The 18,496-nt window shown below is 43.3% G+C and overlaps 1 protein-coding gene across 2 annotated transcripts in view; it reads left to right on the top strand.

Moving 5' to 3' along the window:
* SLC14A1 (solute carrier family 14 (urea transporter), member 1 (Kidd blood group)) overlaps positions 1-4,820 on the top strand; it is a 30,743-nt gene extending 25,923 nt beyond the window's left edge. For both annotated transcript variants that reach the window (XM_008590795.1, XM_008590794.1), the window contains 2 exons: positions 1,067-1,116; positions 2,767-4,820. In XM_008590795.1, the coding sequence (XP_008589017.1) occupies positions 1,067-1,116; positions 2,767-2,940 (224 nt within the window). In that variant the 3' untranslated portion in view covers positions 2,941-4,820. The remainder of the gene's footprint in view (positions 1-1,066; positions 1,117-2,766) is intronic.
* Positions 4,821-18,496: the final 13,676 nt, after the last annotated feature.

The raw sequence follows: 18,496 nt of genomic DNA, 5'->3' as shown, positions 1-18,496 counted from the left end.
TGTGAAACCTAAGGGCTTCCCTGAGCCTCCTTGAGCCTCTTCTTCAACCAAAACTGAGGAATTGATGATTAACTAATTTTGATCTGTGTTTTTGTTGCTTTATGTTGAAAGTCGCACATACTCAAATTACCCACTCTGATATGTTTGCTCACTCAAAGTAAATAAAAACCATAGGGCCGGCCTGTGGCTCACTTGGGTGAGCGTGGTGCTGACAACACCAAGTCAAGGGTTAAGATCCCCTTACCGGTCATCTTTAAAAAAAAAAAAAAGTAAATAAAAACCATAGGGCCGGCCTGTGGCTCACTTGGGTGAGCGTGGTGCTGACAACACCAAGTCAAGGGTTAAGATCCCCTTACCGGTCATCTTTAAAAAAAAAAAAAAGTAAATAAAAACATAGGATGTTTATTCATCGTATGCCAACCTTAATGGTATTTAGAAAAATGTTATCGTGGGGAGGAATTCCAAGTTTGTGTTCAGTTTCTGCTGTTTTCTGAGGTGTTACCTTCCTATTTTTATAAACCATGATTTTTCGTAACTGAATTTTAACCATTAATATGAGAGTCCTAGATGCAGTGAGATTGTATAGAAATCATTCTACCTCAAGAAACATAGTTTCATCTTAATCCAGTGATGCTTGGATAAAACAAAAGAGAAGTTTGCCATGAAAGGCCTTTCCCTTAAGTATTAGTAATAACATCAAAATAGTAACCACAAAAAAAACTACCTTTATTAGATAAGGGGAAAAAAACCACCCTTACTGACCACTTACTGCATGCTAAACACAAGCATTATTTCCTGTCATGCTGACACTAACCCTGTGAGAGAGATTCCTATTACTTTCATTGCACAGATGAGGAAATGGAGGCTTAGAACAGAGTCTACTAAGCTACTAAGTGGTGGAACCAGGATTTGAACCCAGAGCTGCTGACTCTTAAGCTCATACAAGGTACTGGGCTTGCTGGTGGAATGCAGAAGTGTACATTCCAAGTGATTTATATTGGAAGGTGGTCTTTCCTGTGATTAAAAGTACAACTACCAAGCATTGTTCTCTCTCTTCTTTTTGTAGCCCTGTTCACTGCCTACCTTGGAGCCAGCATGACACACCTAATGGCTGGGGTGAGTTTGCTTTGATTTCACTTGATCATCAGCATAATTGACCAGCTTTCAATGATATGGAAACCCCTCCTGAAATCTGGATACCTGGGTGGTGTCCATGACCCATGACCATGATAACCAATGCTCTGTCTTCTGCTGGGTTCTCTGGCCTCTCACCTTCCAGCACCACAGTAAACTTCAGTCCCAACTATACTCACTACCAATATCAGATTGTTTGGTTTAAAGAATGAAACTTAGGTTTTAAAACATATTATCAAGTTCATAGTCTATTTATATAATAAGAAGTTGACTTTAGAATATCTTTTACTTAAAGAGAAAGCCAGGACTATGTAGTCATTGAGAAATGAGGAAAGGGAGGAAAAGGATAATCGGCTAAAGACCCACAGGTTTTTGCTTTTTTAAATCCAGTCAATGGTTTTCATACCTCTTGTCTTTTTTTAAATCTCAAGCCAGTTATCAGTAAGACTTATTATTAAGTAGGCCAAACCTTTGCCCATTATGTGCTTCTTACCACTCCTCCTGCTTCCTCTCCAGCATGTCTTCCTTCCCTTTGACCTTTTCCTTCCCCTCCCCTCAGGAGCCCAGTACCCCTAACTCTTTCGGGATCCACCACTTCCCAATGCCCTGAATGTTTTTCTTCTTCTCTCCCACCACTGCAGGTGATGCAGGGCCAGTTTCTCATAGCTCACTCCATGTTGATGTGGTCGTGGCTGCTAATGAGCTAGGCAGTATCTAGCCCTCTCAGCAGCAGCCTAGAGAGTTTGTCTGGGAGGGTCCTTTTAGATACACAATATCTTAATTGTGGAAAGCCAAAGTCCCACCATTACAGACATGCTTGATGGGGAGTACATTAGACAATTGTTGGGCCCTTCACATCCCAACAAAGAAGGTTCATAGGCTTTGGTCCATGGACCAGAATTCGGCAGGCTACACAACAGAGTCAGTTAGGGAGATTTTGAAAAATACAGATCTTTAGGCCTGATACCCTGGCATTTCTCATAGAGTGGATCTGGTATGATGCTAGAGCACCTATGTTTTTTTTTAACTCCCCCAGATGATTCTGATGTGCAGTAATGTTAGTGTATCCCTACACTCCGTCACAGCCCAGGGGGCCCATGCATAGGGCCAGAGCTAACCAATGGTGTATGCTCAGAATTTGTGGGTTGCCATGGACAGCACAAAGATATTCCTCAGAGTCAAGGAACTTAGAGTCTTTTCAGGAGACAGAATAGAAAGAAGTAAAGCAAGTAGAGTCCAAGACTGAGACTGGGTGGAAGTCAAGATCAGAGAGGTCACTGTGGGCTGGGCTAACAGAGAAGGCCTTGTGGGTGTGATGAACGGTTAGGGGCCACAGTGTTTTGCTAAGCATCATCTCCTTGGGCAAGTGTCATCTTTGCACATCTGGTGAAGGACGTCTGAATGTATAAGGGAGGAAAAGACATATAAGATAGAAACATAACTAAGCACCCTAAGAATGGATGAAAGCATTTCAATGCTACATGCCCTGAGCTCTTAGATTCAGTCTCCGTGGACATAAGCAGCATGCAGAGCAATGCCCATGCTGACTCATCCCCCGGGCTGAATGGGAACAGAATAAAGTGGACTTCTTTCAGGTTGGATCTCAAAGGAGCATGTGTCTCTCCTTTCCAGGTCAGATTGCCACCTTGTACCTGGTCCTTCTGTTTGGCCACATTACTGTTCCTCTTGCTGACCACACAAAACCCCAACATCTACAGGATGCCCCTCAATAAAGTCACTTATCCTGAAGAAAACCGCATCTTCTACCTACAAGCCAAGAAAAGGACAGTTGAAAGCCCTTTGTGAGAGAGACCCCATCCACAGCTGTGGCTGCACGTCATTTCTGACTCACCGTGCCAGCTGACTTCCAGGGTCTTGGCAAACTATTGTTTTTCACTAGTAGCAACTTTTGTACTAATCTGTCAGCGATCTATTCTTATGCTCATTTTGTATTTTTCTTTTTGACTCCAGGAATATCCTCAAGTATATGATAGCCTCATCTAGGTGATGTACTTTAGTGTGGAATTTTAAACCCCATTGGGGGGTTAGTGCTAAGACTGTAATGTACATACAGTCAAAATGCTTCAACAGGAAGAAGAAATGAAGCCAGAACTAATTATTGACATTTATTGATATTCTTGGTGTTTGGCTGGCTAGAGGATATTAACAATATTAAAAATTAAGCTCTATAAACCAACTAAGCCATAAAGAATTCACAGTGATCAAATTGAAGTCAACCCAGAATTCTCAGATAAGCAGTTTGGCTTTTTCAAATCAATGCAAGTTACACATTACAGCTGTGGTCAACACTGCAGAGGCGCAGGCTGATGGCTGAGCTCGGTCCCCACTTCCTCAGGAGAATGGCCTCCACGCTGTTCACTGTGTGTGTGGCACTCTCTTCTGGGAGATGATAGGGTTTTTTCAGGTAAACAGAGCTTCAGGAGAGAGAAAGGGATTTTGTCAGTCATAATTATTCTGTGTTGCCACTTTTCTTAGAGATGGCAAAGGATTTTTTAGATAGAGATTATTATTTTTTCTTATGATAAAGGATTTGTTTTTAATGAGACACAGTAAGAGAAGATTCTAGCTTAACCAATTCCTAGATAGTAAAGAAAACTTACATATATATAAAAGACTCAGCACAGCTATTTTTACTATAACCCCTAAATTGATTTTGTAAATGCCGCAAATGCATAAAATTGTCACCAACCCCTAAGGACCCTTTAAAGTCACATTTTTAATTCATCTGAGAATGTCTTATAAAGACTAGAGGTTAAGGTTAAATTGCTGATGGGTGTTATTTTTAGAAGTTGTTGAATTTCTTACTTAAAAAAAAAAACAACTCATTATGTTCTGCACAGAATCCAATGGTACTTGAACCACCAAACAGAAACACAGGTAAGGAATTCTCCTGTTTTCCTCTTTTTAATTTACCAATCATCAGTTCTATAGAGGTTCTATGACCAAACTTGCTGAAGATGGTGGTGGAAAGTTATTACCTTCCACTTCAGTACATATCGGTGCAGTGTTTTGTGGACTGGAAAAGTGAAACTGGAATTCTAAAGATGATTTCCTTTTTGGTTTTACAGTGCTCAGTGCACATTATACAGTTTGCTGAATGAATCAACACACATAGGGAAGTAAACCTACAAATATTTTAGTCAAAGTTCACATCTTCCTTTTCTCAGGAAAACAAACAAACATTTAAAACGTTGCAATTTAAAAACCCTGTGACCAAAGCCTTTTGAAATCATGAATTTGCAGCTGTCGTAGATTTGTGGATATTCCTGTGGAAAAACTAAATTTTCAGTATTTGAGCTGAAATCTTCCTTGTTAGGGATTTCTGAAATAAGAGTTAGGGGAAACAAATAAAGCAAACATAACCAAAGGTCACCAGCAGCAAAGAATCTGGGCCATGGCTGAGTAAGTCAGAGGCCTCTACAGTGGACCAAGCTTATCTTCAGAATGGAGCTCTGGTGTGCTAACTACAGGGTCTTCTCCCTTTGTGCCCACACAGACTTGTAAATAGGAACATTGTCTAATTTAAATGGTATTAATTCTCTCAACACTTTGTTACTAAGTGTTATCCTAAAATTGAATTTTCTTAGGGAACACTTGTATTTTTTCCTATTGTTTGTATAACAAATTTCTTTGTAAGTATAGGAATAAATTATACTCACAGCTCAGTTTTGTGTAATGTGGTTTTACATCATATTTATGAACAGTCACATGCATAAGAATGTATTGCTTATATTTCAATGTGCTAGAATCCTTATTCCTTACTTTTACTTGGTAATCCACCAGATATGTAGTTGAGCATACCTTGTTCAACTTCAGATTGACAGGCCCATCCCCTTGGGTCTCTTCTCAACTACACATTGTTCTCCCAACTCAGGGATGAGAATGAATTACTGAGGACAGTTACAGATGCTCAGACACAAAAGGTAATTTCCACAGGAGATCAGGAATTTCCAAGGGGGTTTATTAGAGACAAACGTGCAAGAATATTTTTGTGATTAGTAAATACAGAACAATGGATAATTGATTATGTTGATAGTTGACGTGTACAAATGTTTTCAGCCTTCTTCCTATCTAATGAGTTTCTTCCAAAAGGCTGCACAATCTTTAGAGTTTCATTTCCTTCTTGAACCTGCATGTACAGCCCCAAAGACCATTAGAAGGACTTGTGGCTTCAGGGCTACAGAGTTCCATTTGCTAAAACAATCAGCAATGCACGTCCTGAAGGAATCTAAGGCTTAATAAATGAATAAACAATAGACTTTTAAAGAAAGAAACATAAGTAGAGTCTGCTTTTCCAGTTCTTAAAATTAAACTGTAAAATAAATACAAACAATCAAAGCAGACATATGCAAAGTCACATAAAAGAGAAAAATTGCTCCCCAAACTGACCTAACCTTGTTGAGTATTAACCTGGTAGGTGTTAACCTATCTAAAGCAAACTTGTGTCCATCCAGCCAAGTAGCAGGTCAATCACTGATGCTTAAGAGTTGGAGGCAAACACAGGCAGAGGGTCTTCAGCCCTAGGTTGGGGGAATGACAGGAACAGATGTCAAAGGAGATCTCTGTGGTGGAAATGGCCCTGGGGTATCATGGTTTAGTAAACTGAAACATTTAGATCAAGCAACTAATGCCCCTTGTCTGAGCCTGTACTCACAAGCTATTTGGCTTCCTGTGTAGACTTGCCTTTCAGAGGAAAAAACCATACTTGTCCACACATGAGTTTGTGGTCCTCGATATTTACATTTCTCATTTTAATTAATAATTCTGATTTCGATAATAAGACAGTTTTATTTGCCTGTATAGGTCACCAGAAGCCAAATTAAACCCCATGGTGCTCCAACAAAGTTAAACTTCTAAGGTGGATGAGGTGAGGGGTGGTCAGGGAAGGTCCCCTGAGGCAGTGACATTTAGACAGAGACCTAAAGAAAAGGCAGCAGGGAGGTGGAGGAAGGTGGAGGTGTGGAGGGAGGAGTGGAAGGAAGCGTGTGGATGACGGCCGGAGAAAATGGACACGGTGTGGCTGGAGCACGGCGAGTGAAAGGGCATTGAAGTGGATTCAGGAAATGAATGAGGGCACCGCAGTAGTGCAGGAAAGAAGTGGTGGAGGTGGCTTGGACTCCAGAGGTCACAGGGGAGACAGAGAGATGATCATGGGTGTCAGAGACAGAAGGTGGAATCATCAGAAGTTGGTGATGGGTTGATGTGAGAGTGAAGGAGAAGGGGGCTTAAGGGGGATGAGGGGGAAGGAGGTTTCGAGGACGACTTCCCGATTTGCAACTTGGACAACACCGTAGACAGTTGTGCTGCACGATCAGACGGAGCGCGAGGAGTCGCATCTATCCTCACGCTGCACACTCTGCCGGCCTGGCCCATCCTTCTCCCGCTCTGTGCAGACCTTATGTTCAACTGCCCACAGGCACTGTGCCAAAAGCACAACACACCCAGGACAAACCCATCTTCTTCAGCCCTTCTGCTCTCCTTCCCATGCTGACTCATGGGGAAAGGAAACACCCTCTACCCAAGCAGACAAGCCAGAGACAGGGTGCTGTCCTTAACCTCATTCTGTCACCTCTAGGCAACAGCCAGATCCTGAGGAGTCGACCTCCCTGACAGTCCTCTTCATTCATTCATTGGCAAATATTTACTGAATAACTACTTATTACTTAACAGGGGCTGGGACGACAACAGTCAACCAGACAGTCATGGTCTCATGAGAACTTTTTGATGTGAACTGACAAATATATGAGTGACTATAATACACAGTGTGGTGATGAGGATGAGTGAGAGAGAGCTGGGTGACAAGGCTGCAGAAAGAGCATTCCAGTGACCTCTTCCATGTAGGAAACAGATGACAAGAATATATCATTAAATACCAGGCATCCATGCCAGTTAGGATGCTCTTGGCTACAAGTAACAGAATACCTGACTAAAAGCAGTTTAAACAAGTTCATTCCTGTTTTGGTGCAGCTGCTCAACGATGTCACCAAGGGTGCCATTTCCTTCTATCCTCCTCATCATTCTCAGCATCCCCAGAAGGCACCACTGTCATCCCCAGACTTCTGCCTCACAGTCCTGAAATGGCTGCCCCAGCTGCAAACATCACAACCACATAAAGAAGAAGGGAGTCAACTAAATTTGCAAGAGAGCCATCTTCTCCTGTCTCTCTCTCATTTTTTGGTTTTTTTTTTTTTTATCATGGAGGGAAATCTTTCTCAGAAGCTCCCCCAAAATACCTTTACTTATGTCTTTTTGGCAGAACTGAATTATTTGGCTATTTCTGGATGCAAAGGAGCCTGGGAAAGCACGCATCTGGTACTGTCAGCTTCTGCTGTGACAGATGAGCTCTTTCATATTGGAACAAAACAGAAGGAATCCGCTACTGGACAGGCAGCCAACATGTCTACTGCACTGGCATATTGTACCACCACATTAGTACCAACGTGCCCAGACTAGAGAGAGTCCTGTTGTGATAGGCAAGACTGTCTATTGTGGGGTTCACAAAAAGGTTTGGGACAGAGATCTCAACCAAGACAAGACCTTTTTCACAGGGATGCTTTCAGGAATACCTGCTGGAATAGTCCCAGAGTACATTAGTATACTCCAGCCTTATACAGAGTTGGATAGCCTCTAACAAGATTCTAAGCAAAGGATGAGACGTGATAATAACAGGCAAGGGAAGCTTGGGGTCCATTCGTGTTCTAATTAGTTCTCTTGATCTCAGTTTGAAGCCTATAAATCATACCACATTGCAAGGCCCTGCTGGAAATAACTGAGTTTTAATTCAGTTCCAGTTCAATGAAGCACTAAAAACAAGTGTTCAACATTTTCTGGTTTATGGTTCCAAATAAACAGTGAGAAAGCAAGTTTCCTGTTTGGGTTGGAACCATTGGATCCTAGCCCATCAAAGCTTGAATTATATTGCAATGACAGGCAAAGATTTCAAGGGGAAGAAGTGAAGTGCAGGGGAAATTCAGCACAGTTCCAGGAAACCTGGCTAAAATTAAGCCCCTCAGACCACAGCAAAGAATGGCAACTAGGACCTGAGCCAGTAGCCCAAGTGCAAGTGCAACTTGGGCCAACAAGCACACACACAAGCAGATCATGAAACTGGCAAACACAACAAGGAGGCCTTTCTGCATTGTGAGACCCACATGTTGGCCTCTGAATAAGAGCCTAGATCTGTTCTTTCAAATACGGTAGCAACTAGCCACGCGTAGCACTTGAAATGAAGCTAGTCCAAATGCAGATGTACCCTATAAGTAAAGTTCACAGTGGATTTCAAACACTTAGGATAAAAAAGTGTAGAATATTTTAATGATTTTTATATTGGTTAAATTTTGAAATGACAATCCTTTGGATACATTGAATTAAATAAAATATATTATTAAAAGTAATTTCACAATTTTTTTTTACTTTTTTTAATATGGGCACTATAAAGTTTAAAATTACATGTATAACTTGCTTTTTTGGCTCACATTATATTTCTATTAGGCAGCACTGGCCTCGACAGTGCCCTATCCCCCAGCTTTTAGTGGTTTACAAAGTCTCCATGGCAACTCAGATGGCACCAAGCTGATGGAACTCAAACTATCAGAGAATTCATCCTTCTCTGAAAGAATGCATGGATAAGAAGCCTTTTCTCTGTTACATTGTGGAGGCAGAGCTTGGTGATTCAAATCCATCAGTTCAAAGACTCCAAATGTCAATTTCAGATTAAATTTCATACCTTTCCAGGAATGCTATATTTCATGCACCTTGAGTAGGTCATTTTTTTTAAATAATCATGACACATTTACATTGTGAGGAGGCTGATTTTCTTGTGTGTGGTGTGAAGTTTTTCTGAAGGCAGTACCTGAAGAGGAGCATCTAAAACATTCAGAGCTAGGGTGGCACCCTGGGGACAAGTGGGCCGCCTCCCAATGTGCCCAAGTACAGATGACTCTCACCTGGATGCACAAGTGCTCAGCAGTCAAAAGCAATGAAAAAATGAAGCAACTGGGTATAAGGCAATAGGGAATAGTGGAGATTGTAGCAAACTGAAGATTGTATATCCTCATTCACATTCCGATTGCACATTCACATTCAGATTTTTTTTAACACAATACTAGCCAGACAAAGCACATTTGGGAGCTGGATTTCTTCCATGGGCTCCATTTTGCAAATTCTATTCCCAGGCACCCCTGATAAATGGTCTACAATGCTTCACAACCAGGGGCATTTATCAAAATTATAGATAAGGGCCTTTGAAAAGTTGTTTCCATCTTATCTAGAACCTCCTGAATCCATATCTTTAAAGGTACTACAGATGATTCTAATGGGCCCTCCTACATAAAAGCAACTGCAAGTTCAGAAGATTCAGAAAGCCCTGGAGTCTGGAGCAACTGAGGAGGGTGGGGAGAACAGAGCTTTGGTGTGCCCACCGCATTGTCACACACATGCATGGGGCCCCACCGAGCAGGACAGAGCTGAGAAGAGAAGGTGGGGTGGACCAAGGACCTTTTTATGTGCTCTTGCTCCTGCCCTACAAATGTTAGGGGAGGGCCTGACAGGAAGTCAGCTCTGGTCCCCAGATCTAAGGCAAAGGCCAACAAAGCCATTAAGTGGAGATGCAGGGATGAGCCAGGAGACCGAGCTGCCAGCCTGGGGACCAGATTCAAACAAGTGAAATCAATGAGGGTTTTATAAAGCTGTATTGCCAGAGAAACGCTAGGCTGAGCAAGCAGGAACTTATGATTGTCCACCCCAAGCCCCAGAGCTCATGCCAGGAGGGAGTAGGCCTCAAGGCAGGACAACCTCAGCAGCAAAATCCTCCTTGGAGCTCCTCAGGGTGACCACGGTGAACCATGCGGGGAGACCGCTGCAGCAGGGAAGCCACACTGGCTGACTGAGGACACCCCACGGCCAGGGCAGTGAGTCAGTAAACATGTCTGCCTGCTTCCTCACTGCTCCTGATGAGCAGGATATGGCATCCTCTGGGCCAGTGGCCGTCACCTGCTGTTCCCTTCCCCCTTGTTTAAATGGAGTCTTTATCGTTACCTTGTTTCTCCTCCATCATGGTTCTCTATTGGGTGCTTTGGGGTGACACATTTGTCCCTTCGTGAGGTCACAGGGTGTACATCCAGGTCTAATGGAGAAGGATAAGTGGTATTCAGTGAGCTCTGTTGTCTCTGGAAGAAGGAGGTAAAAGCAGTGCAGTATTATTTTAAGCAGGAACATTTTGAATTGTGTACATGGGCAGAAGTGGGTGTGTGAGCTGGGCGGCAAGATGGCTGTTGTCTTTGGCCAGTCTCTGCCCACCTCCCACCCTTACCCATTTGGTTACAGACCTTGAAGCCCTGACCACAGATAGAGGCCAAGAGCCAGGCCAGAGCACTCACTGTACTTTCCTCAGCCACAGTGACTCATACAGGGTGGTCCTTGATGGCAGCTGCCCATCTCATTCTTCTGGCCAGAGCTGGTGGGGAAGAACTTTCTTTCTTGGTGGCCCAGCTATTGGAACATGAGTCCAAGGATGTCAGTAACCGTGTTCCCCACTGTGTAGAAACACCACCTGGAGTGGGAAAGAAGGAGGTAATGGGTTAAGAGAAGCAGAGAGAGAAAGAGAAAGTGTGTTCTAAAAGCCTCAAGTCCCTGGGCCCAGTCCCTGTGGTCCCCAGGGATTCCCTGATTCCTGCAGGTATTCCTCTGATTCTGTGAGCTTCCTCACCTTTTCTGCTTAAGCTAATGTAGAAAGCATAACCGGTTCTTTCAACTTAGAGTCTCAACTAATCAACCAACACTTAACATTTGAGCTAAACTTTCTTAAACCCATGGCCCTCTACAATATTTTCTCATTCTGTTTGTATATCCTCCCAACCATGTTCCCACCATAAAAATGATAATTCTGAAGTAATGCATTTGTCAATTAGCTAGACTTAACCATTCCATAATGTATATATATTTCAAAACATTACATTGTATATGATAAATACAATTTTATTTGTCCATTTTTTAAAATAAGTAAATTTGAAGAAAAAAAGAGAAAGTTTATTTGCAAAGTTTTTGCAATGTTTCAGGAGACACCACACATCCAGGTATAAAATGAGAGCTGACAGAGCCATAGAAAATAAGAAGAATAAGAAGGCATCATTTCTTCAAAAAAAAAAAAAGCATTACTAACTCAAGTGCTTCAAGGCTGGAAATTCATGTTCTGTTGCTGGTATAGAAGAGGAATAACAACATTGTAAATGGTACTTTAAACAAACAAAAAAAAGATGGATTTTCTAAGCCCTCAGACCACACTGCATGGGGGAAAATGTCATGATTCTGTGTCACTGTGAGCCCATAATTTCTGCCAGAGAGAAAGAGAGAGAAAAAGGAGTCAGCATCTCCTACTCCTGTTTGCTAGAGTAACATCCTCAGGGATTGGCTAAAGGACATGAAGAAGACCTCTCTACATCTTCCCCACCATTAAGCAAGCTATGACAGCTCTTGGGCTCAAGACAGCTCAGTTCATTGAAGAACCATGAACCAAATGGAAGCAATGTACCTAATGCTCTGAGTTTAACTCAGATTAGATTTGACAGTGAATAGATAGAAAATGAAAGCATTTTACAGGTCTCTGCCTCTTGAGTTTCTTCAGTCTCATATCTCGTTGCCATGAAAATAAAGTACAATGAGGTCCCAAGTTTGACAGATCTAGAACATAGAGACACTTACAGGGTGCTGTAAGAGTTCAGGTTCAGGGAAGGCTTACCAAAGGAGACATCAGTGAAGCTGAGCCCTGAAGGCTTAATAGGTGTTAGTCACAAAACAAGTTGGAAGAGTTGGAGGATACTGATCAGGAGAACCAACAAACACTAAGGTCTGGAAGCAAGGTATCCATGTAGTGCATGAACTGCAGGCAGTTCAGTTTGGCTGGAGCCTAGCAAAGAGTAGTGAGAGGCAAGGCTGGAAGTAGTGACAGGCCACAGCAGGAGTGTCTTGCACTGTGAACATGTAAAGGAGTGTGATCTTTGTCCTGAGGGCAATGGAGAACCACTGGAAAGTCCAAGGCTGGGGAGAAACTCCAGCTGCACGCAGACAATGGCCTGAATACTACTCCAAGTAGAGAGACCAGTAAGAAGCCCAGGGCAGCAAGCTAGGTAAGAGATGACGGAGGTCTGACCCAAGAGAATGGCACTGCGGTGGATAAAAGTAAAAGATTCTAAAGCACTTTGGGCAATGAAATTAAGACAGTAATTGATTTCACATGCAGAATAAGACTAAGGGAGTAGTCAAAGATAACCATCTTGGGCAAACTGAGGTGAAATTCACTGAAAAGTGAAACACAGAAAAGAAGGAAGCTACAAGTTTGGTACAGAGGAATCCAAGTAGAGGATCCCTGGACGCAGTGACCATAATGGTCTGGGACTTAGGAGAAGTGATTTGGCGGCAGATGGTAATTCAAAACATGAGTCAGTAAAATGACCCCAGGAGAGAATGAGGAGTGAGAAGATGAGCATAGACCCCAGCAAAAATTAGCCTTTAAGCTGCAACAGAAGAAACAAACTCTGAGAGAGGAGAGTAAGGAGGAAAACAAGAAAAGTGGGTACCACAGGATCCAAAGAAAGAACGGATTTCAAGAAGGTAGTGTTAATAGTGGCTACTGCTTCCAAGAGTTGTCCATGAGATTCCACAACAAGGAGATCCCTGATGACCTTGGGAGGCAGAACTCAGACAGGTGGGAGGAAAATCCAGAGAGTCTTGGATTTAAGAGAGGATGAAAGGTAAGAAATGGGGTCAGTGAGTCAGAAAACCTTGGGTGAGGCTAATCTTTAAAAAGTTCAAAAGAAAGCAGCAACCGGAACAGGATGAGAAAAGGGAGGGTGATTGTTTTAAAGATGAGAGACACTTGGGATAATTTAAATGATTTGTATTTATTGAGTACCCACATGTGATCTCATTTGAACCTCACAACCACCCCATGAGGAAGTTTTCCCATCCTACAGATTTGGTAACTAGAATTGAGGCTAAATTACTCTTAGAAACACAAGACATTTATGGTAGGGTTTGAAAAAGGACACACAGCCATTCCTTCCTTCCCTGTATCCCCAATGCCATTCCATCATGCTGGAGGTGGGAGGCAGCGAGGTGCAGAGAGAAAACAGGAAAAAAAGATTGGGAAGGCTCACACTTCCTAAGTCTCTGTTAGGTGCAAAAACGATTAGACACTTTATGTACTTTATCACCTTTAATCAAATCCCATGAACACCCCAAGGTAGGCACTGTTATAAAGTTTCATTGTACCAGTAAGGAAGGGCTCTGGGGTTGAGAAAGGTTACACTTTCACTAAGTCACCCAGCTAGTAAGTGACGGTACCTAGACTTGGAATTAGGTTTGTAAACATTGAGGTGTCTTCTGGCCACTTCTAGTGAGCCCTTCATCTCAGGCTTCTGGGCCCTCTCCTCCAGCAACTGCTACCAGTCTCCATGTCCCCGCCTCCCATGACTACTTATAAACATTGCTCTCATTCCACTCTGTGCCCATTCAAACCCCACATGGCCCTATGTCTCACACCAGGAGCCCCCAGTAGTGTGAGATGATGTGCCTGGAGGAAGGGAAGCTAAAGGATCCCACATCAGCTCTTCCCTTTTACTCAACAGTAAGAAATTTAAAATAAACAAGATGGTGATCAAAACACAAAAATGGCATGAATTTCTGACATAAAGCATGAGCCTTCCACAAAACGTTTTGCCTGCTACTTTGGACTCCATCCAACTCCTGTTTAGAATATTTCAGAGGGGGCCGGCCCCGTGGCACACTCGGGAGGGTGCTGCGCTGGGTGTGCAGCGGCGCTCCTGCCGCGGGTTCGGATCCTATATAGGGATGGCCGGTGCGCTCGCTGGCTGAGCGCGGTGTGGGCAACACTACACCAAGGGTTGCGATCCCCTTACTGGTCACGAAAAAGACAAAAAAAAAAAAAGAATATTTCAGAGGAAAAGTATGAAAAGCAACTGGCAAACAGGATATAGGGCTTAGGATGGAATTTCAGAACTTCTAGTCTGTTCCACTTGCTTTCCAGGCTTAGCGAACCCCACTTCTCTGCAAGAACCTAGTTGATATCCCCACTACATCCCTTCAGCTTTCCCTCCTTGTCTCGTTTGCTTCCCTGCAGCCTTGAATGCCCTTCTCCGACTCATCTATCTGAAATGTGCTCACCTGCCATGAAGTCTTCTAGGATCACAGTCATCTCCCTTCCACTAAGCTCCTCTATTAAGCCAGCACTTGTCACAGCATTGTTGTATTATCTATCTGTGGTTGTCTCACTGAGCTGCTTGAGAATAGGACTGCGTCTGCCACATCTTCATGCCCCCACACCTGGAGGAAGATATCTTTCCCAGAGAAATAAAAACAAAACAGCAGCACCAACTTAGGTTTAATGAGCACTCACCTGTATGATCTCATTTGAACTTTATAATATCCCCATGAGGAGGTTTTTCTGTCCTACAGATGTAAAAACTGACACTTTGAGAGGCTAAATGGCTCTTGCAAGGCCATGTAGGTGAGAAAAGATGATAACATTCTGACTCCAGACCTTGTGCCTTCAACCACCATGCTAAGTAGATGCTCAACAAGTGTTTATTGGTTGACTTTTTTCTCTTCTTCCCCTTAAAATAACAGCAGAGTGCCATTGAGTGACCTTTGTAGACTCCATGTGAAACAAAAGAATCACCCCACAGATCCCCACCCTCATTTTTGACCCACAAAATCATCAGATATAAACAAAGTGGTTGTTGATTTAAGTCACCAAGTTTTGGAGTTAGGCAGCCACAGAAAGCTGGGATATGCTCACCAGGTCTCAGACAGCCTCATCCTCACAGTTGACACTTAATGCTTTGTTGTATTATTATTACTGACACACATTAGGCAAAGTTTGTGTCCAGTGCCCTCCAAGTTTCTTGTCAATGCCCTTTCCCAACTACCAGTACTCTTCAAGATCCTCTATTGCTATGGTTTAAATGTGCCCATCAAATCCATGTGTTGGAAACTTAATCCCCAGTGCAACAGTGTCAGGAGGTGAGGCTTAATAAGAAGTGACTGGGTCATGAGAATAGAGCCCTCATGAATGGATTAATGTGGTATCACAGGAGTGGGTTAGTCATCATGCATGTGGGTCATTATAAACAGGTGTCCACCCCTTATGCTCTCCCTGTCTCTTGAGTGCTCCCTTCTACCTTTCTACCATGTTATGGCACAACATGAAGGCCCTGGCCAGATGCCAGTGTCATGCTCTTGGATTTCCCAGCCTCCAGAACCATAAGCCTAAAAAACTTCTATTGTTTATAATTACCCAGTCTACGTTACTCTGTTATAGCAGCAGAAATCAAACTAAGACATCCACCATAACCATGTGTCTTCCTGCAGACCCCTCCCAGACCTCCCACCTCCAAGATGCCCCAAACCTCACAATCCCTCTTGTCCTATCCCTCTCGTCTCTTTTCTTCACCTTCCTGTCATACTGTCCCTCTCCCTATTAAGGTGTGTTCCAGGTGTGTTTGTATTTTTAAAAAAGAATTTTCTCCAAGGTAAAGACTAGAAGGAGAAAAATCAATACAGCATCTGCAGAGGAGGCTTAGAAAGACAAAGCCCAAACACCCAGCAGTCTCCCTGCTGTTTCTTCTCCATCTTCCATTTTCTCCAAGGTAAAGACTAGAAGGAGAAAAATCAATACAGCATCTGCAGAGGAGGCTTACAAAGACAAAGCCCAAACACCCAGCAGTCTCCCTGCTGTTTCTTCTCCATCTTCTGTACCTGGCCTACTACACAAACCAGAAGACCACCTACTTTACACCGGACGTGAGAAGATGCCTACATGCTCCCACTTCCCATAGCAGTAACACTTGCTATGTTCTGACTTGAAAATTGACATTTTTTTCCTTTTAAGCCATGATATTACAGGTTCCATTACATTTATGGGAATAAAAGATCTGTTAGGATAAATAAAACATTAGTATATAAAGTATTGTTCAGAGCAGTTCATAAACATCAGACCTCCCCTGGGAGTCCTCTTTCTTCTGCTCCCCTCACCACATCCCATCCTTCTCTTCCAGCCCTGCTCTGATTATTAACTAAGAACCTATTGAAACTGTGATTTCCTTCAGTCCTGCCTAACTGGAGTTTGAATAAACCATTAACTATGTTTGAACAGGTCTTTTTAATCAGAAAGATTACCCTAGAAGACAAACATTACTCTTCCATTACGTGGCTGCCTATAAAACCCCAGATAGCTTCCTGTTTTTCAGTTTGGACCTCATGTGTCCACCCAAGGGTTACTATCTCTTCAGTGGCTCTGAAGGAGGCAGAAAAATTGTATTTATACAATTTATACAGGACTGTATTACTCAATCTCTGTCCTAGACCTCAGGCAAAGCCTGATAGGGAGGAGAGTGTCACATCCTCTGGTCTTATCAGGGTGGCTAGTCACCCTAAATACAAAGGTAGGACTGTATCTGCTGGAGATGAGGTTTCACATGCCAACACATACCTCCCACCTACGTGAACCTCCCCTCCACCCACCTTGGTCATGCCATTCCTCACCTCACTTCTCTCCTACTCCACATCCAACCTGGAAAGGCTCCTCTCCTCCTGTCCACCCAGCTAGTGTCTACCTAGCCCTCCAAAGTAGGCTTCAAGCCCCACTTCCACTCTAAAGCATCCACTGACCACCTAAATATTTCTTCTGACATTCACACTGAAGATGTCAACATGTGCTCCATCTACACTATTTCTGGTGGCACCTCCAAAATAGTATAATAGAACGGTTTATGAAAACTCTGCCTGTGGTATTTCTCTTCCCAATGTTACCTTTAAATTCTTAGAGGGCAGTCTCAGGGTAAAAACAAGCTGAAACTCGCTGACTGGATGGCAACTCTACCGGAGAGCATTCACAGCATACCCCTCACCAATTTAGCCATCCCAGACATCTGGAAGGAGTTAGTCTGGGATGGAAATGGAAGCTGTATAATATCTCCAGGGACCCAGGCTCCTCTTTTGTGCTTTGCCATCCTTAGTACATTGAGTCCATCCTCAAGGCCACCTTTTGGTCAGGTATTACACCTGCATTCCAGACAACGGAGACCACACGCCCTATGGGGCCCGGCCCACGACCAAGCAGGTAGGCCTCACATCCGCCACCTGACTCCACCCCCAGCCCAGCCGAGTGCACGTGGAACAGGGAGATGTCCAGCAGGGAAGGTGGAAGCTCCGCAGAGACCACACACCCTGTGGTGCCGGCCTGCGACCCAGCAGGTAGGCCTCGCATCTGCCACACGACTCCACCCCTGGCCCAGCCGAGTGCATGCGGAACAGGGCGACGTCCAGCAGGGGAGGTGGAAACTCTGCAGAGACCACACGCCCTGCAGTGCTGGCATGTGGCCCAGCAGCCCGGCCAAGTGCATGCTGACCAGAGAGGTCGCTCCCCAGAGAGTCCCAAGACCCGAGGCAACCATGCACACAAGGTACTAGTGGCCAACTGAGCAGACACTGAGGTAGCCATACCAAAGTGGCAACCCTGGCAACATCCTAGCCAGACAATTGTGTCAAACTAGTAGACTGTAACACCCCCTGCCACAATGCCTGAACATCAAAGGAAAGATACCAGAAATATGAAAAATCAAGAAAGTACACCACCAAAGGGTAATAACTCTCAAGCTCTAGATCCTATAGAACAAGAAGCCCTTGAAATGCCTGACAAGGAATTTCGAGTGATAATTCTAAGGAAACTGAATGAGATACAAGAAAGCTCACCTAGACAACAGGAAGAAACAAGGAAAAGAATACAGGACCCAAAAGAAGAAATGTACAAGGAAATCAATGCTCTGAAAAAGAATGTAGCAGAGCTGGCCAAGCTGAAGAATTCATTTAATGAAATAAAAAACACAACAGAGAGTTTAACCAGCAGGCTTGCAGAAGCACAAGAGAGAACTTCTGACCTTGAAGATAGGCTGTTTGAAATAACACAGGCAGACAAAAAAAGAAAAAAGAAAAAAGAATTAAAAGCATTGAAGAAAATCTAAGAGAGATATCAGACAACCTTATGCGCTCAAATATCTGAGTCACGGGTATTCCAGAAGGGGAGGAAAAAGGAGATTGCATTGAAAACATATTCAAGAACATAGTGGCAGAAAACTTCTGCAGGAGTTTACTACCACATGGCCAGCCTTACAAGAAATTCTCAAGGGAGTACTGGGTTTGGTACCTGAAAAATAACTATCACTGCCATAAAAACTCAAGAAAAATCAAAAACCACTAGTAGAATAAAAATGGCACCCATGAAGAGAAAACAAACAAACAAACAAACAAAAAAGGCTATCTACAACCC

The sequence above is a fragment of the Galeopterus variegatus genome, unplaced genomic scaffold (genome assembly GCF_000696425.1).
Source record: "Galeopterus variegatus unplaced genomic scaffold, G_variegatus-3.0.2 Scaffold6372, whole genome shotgun sequence".
NCBI lineage: Eukaryota > Metazoa > Chordata > Mammalia > Dermoptera > Cynocephalidae > Galeopterus > Galeopterus variegatus.
The sequence above is the reverse complement of the archived record's forward strand: the minus strand, read 5'-3'. Positions and strand labels throughout refer to the sequence as shown.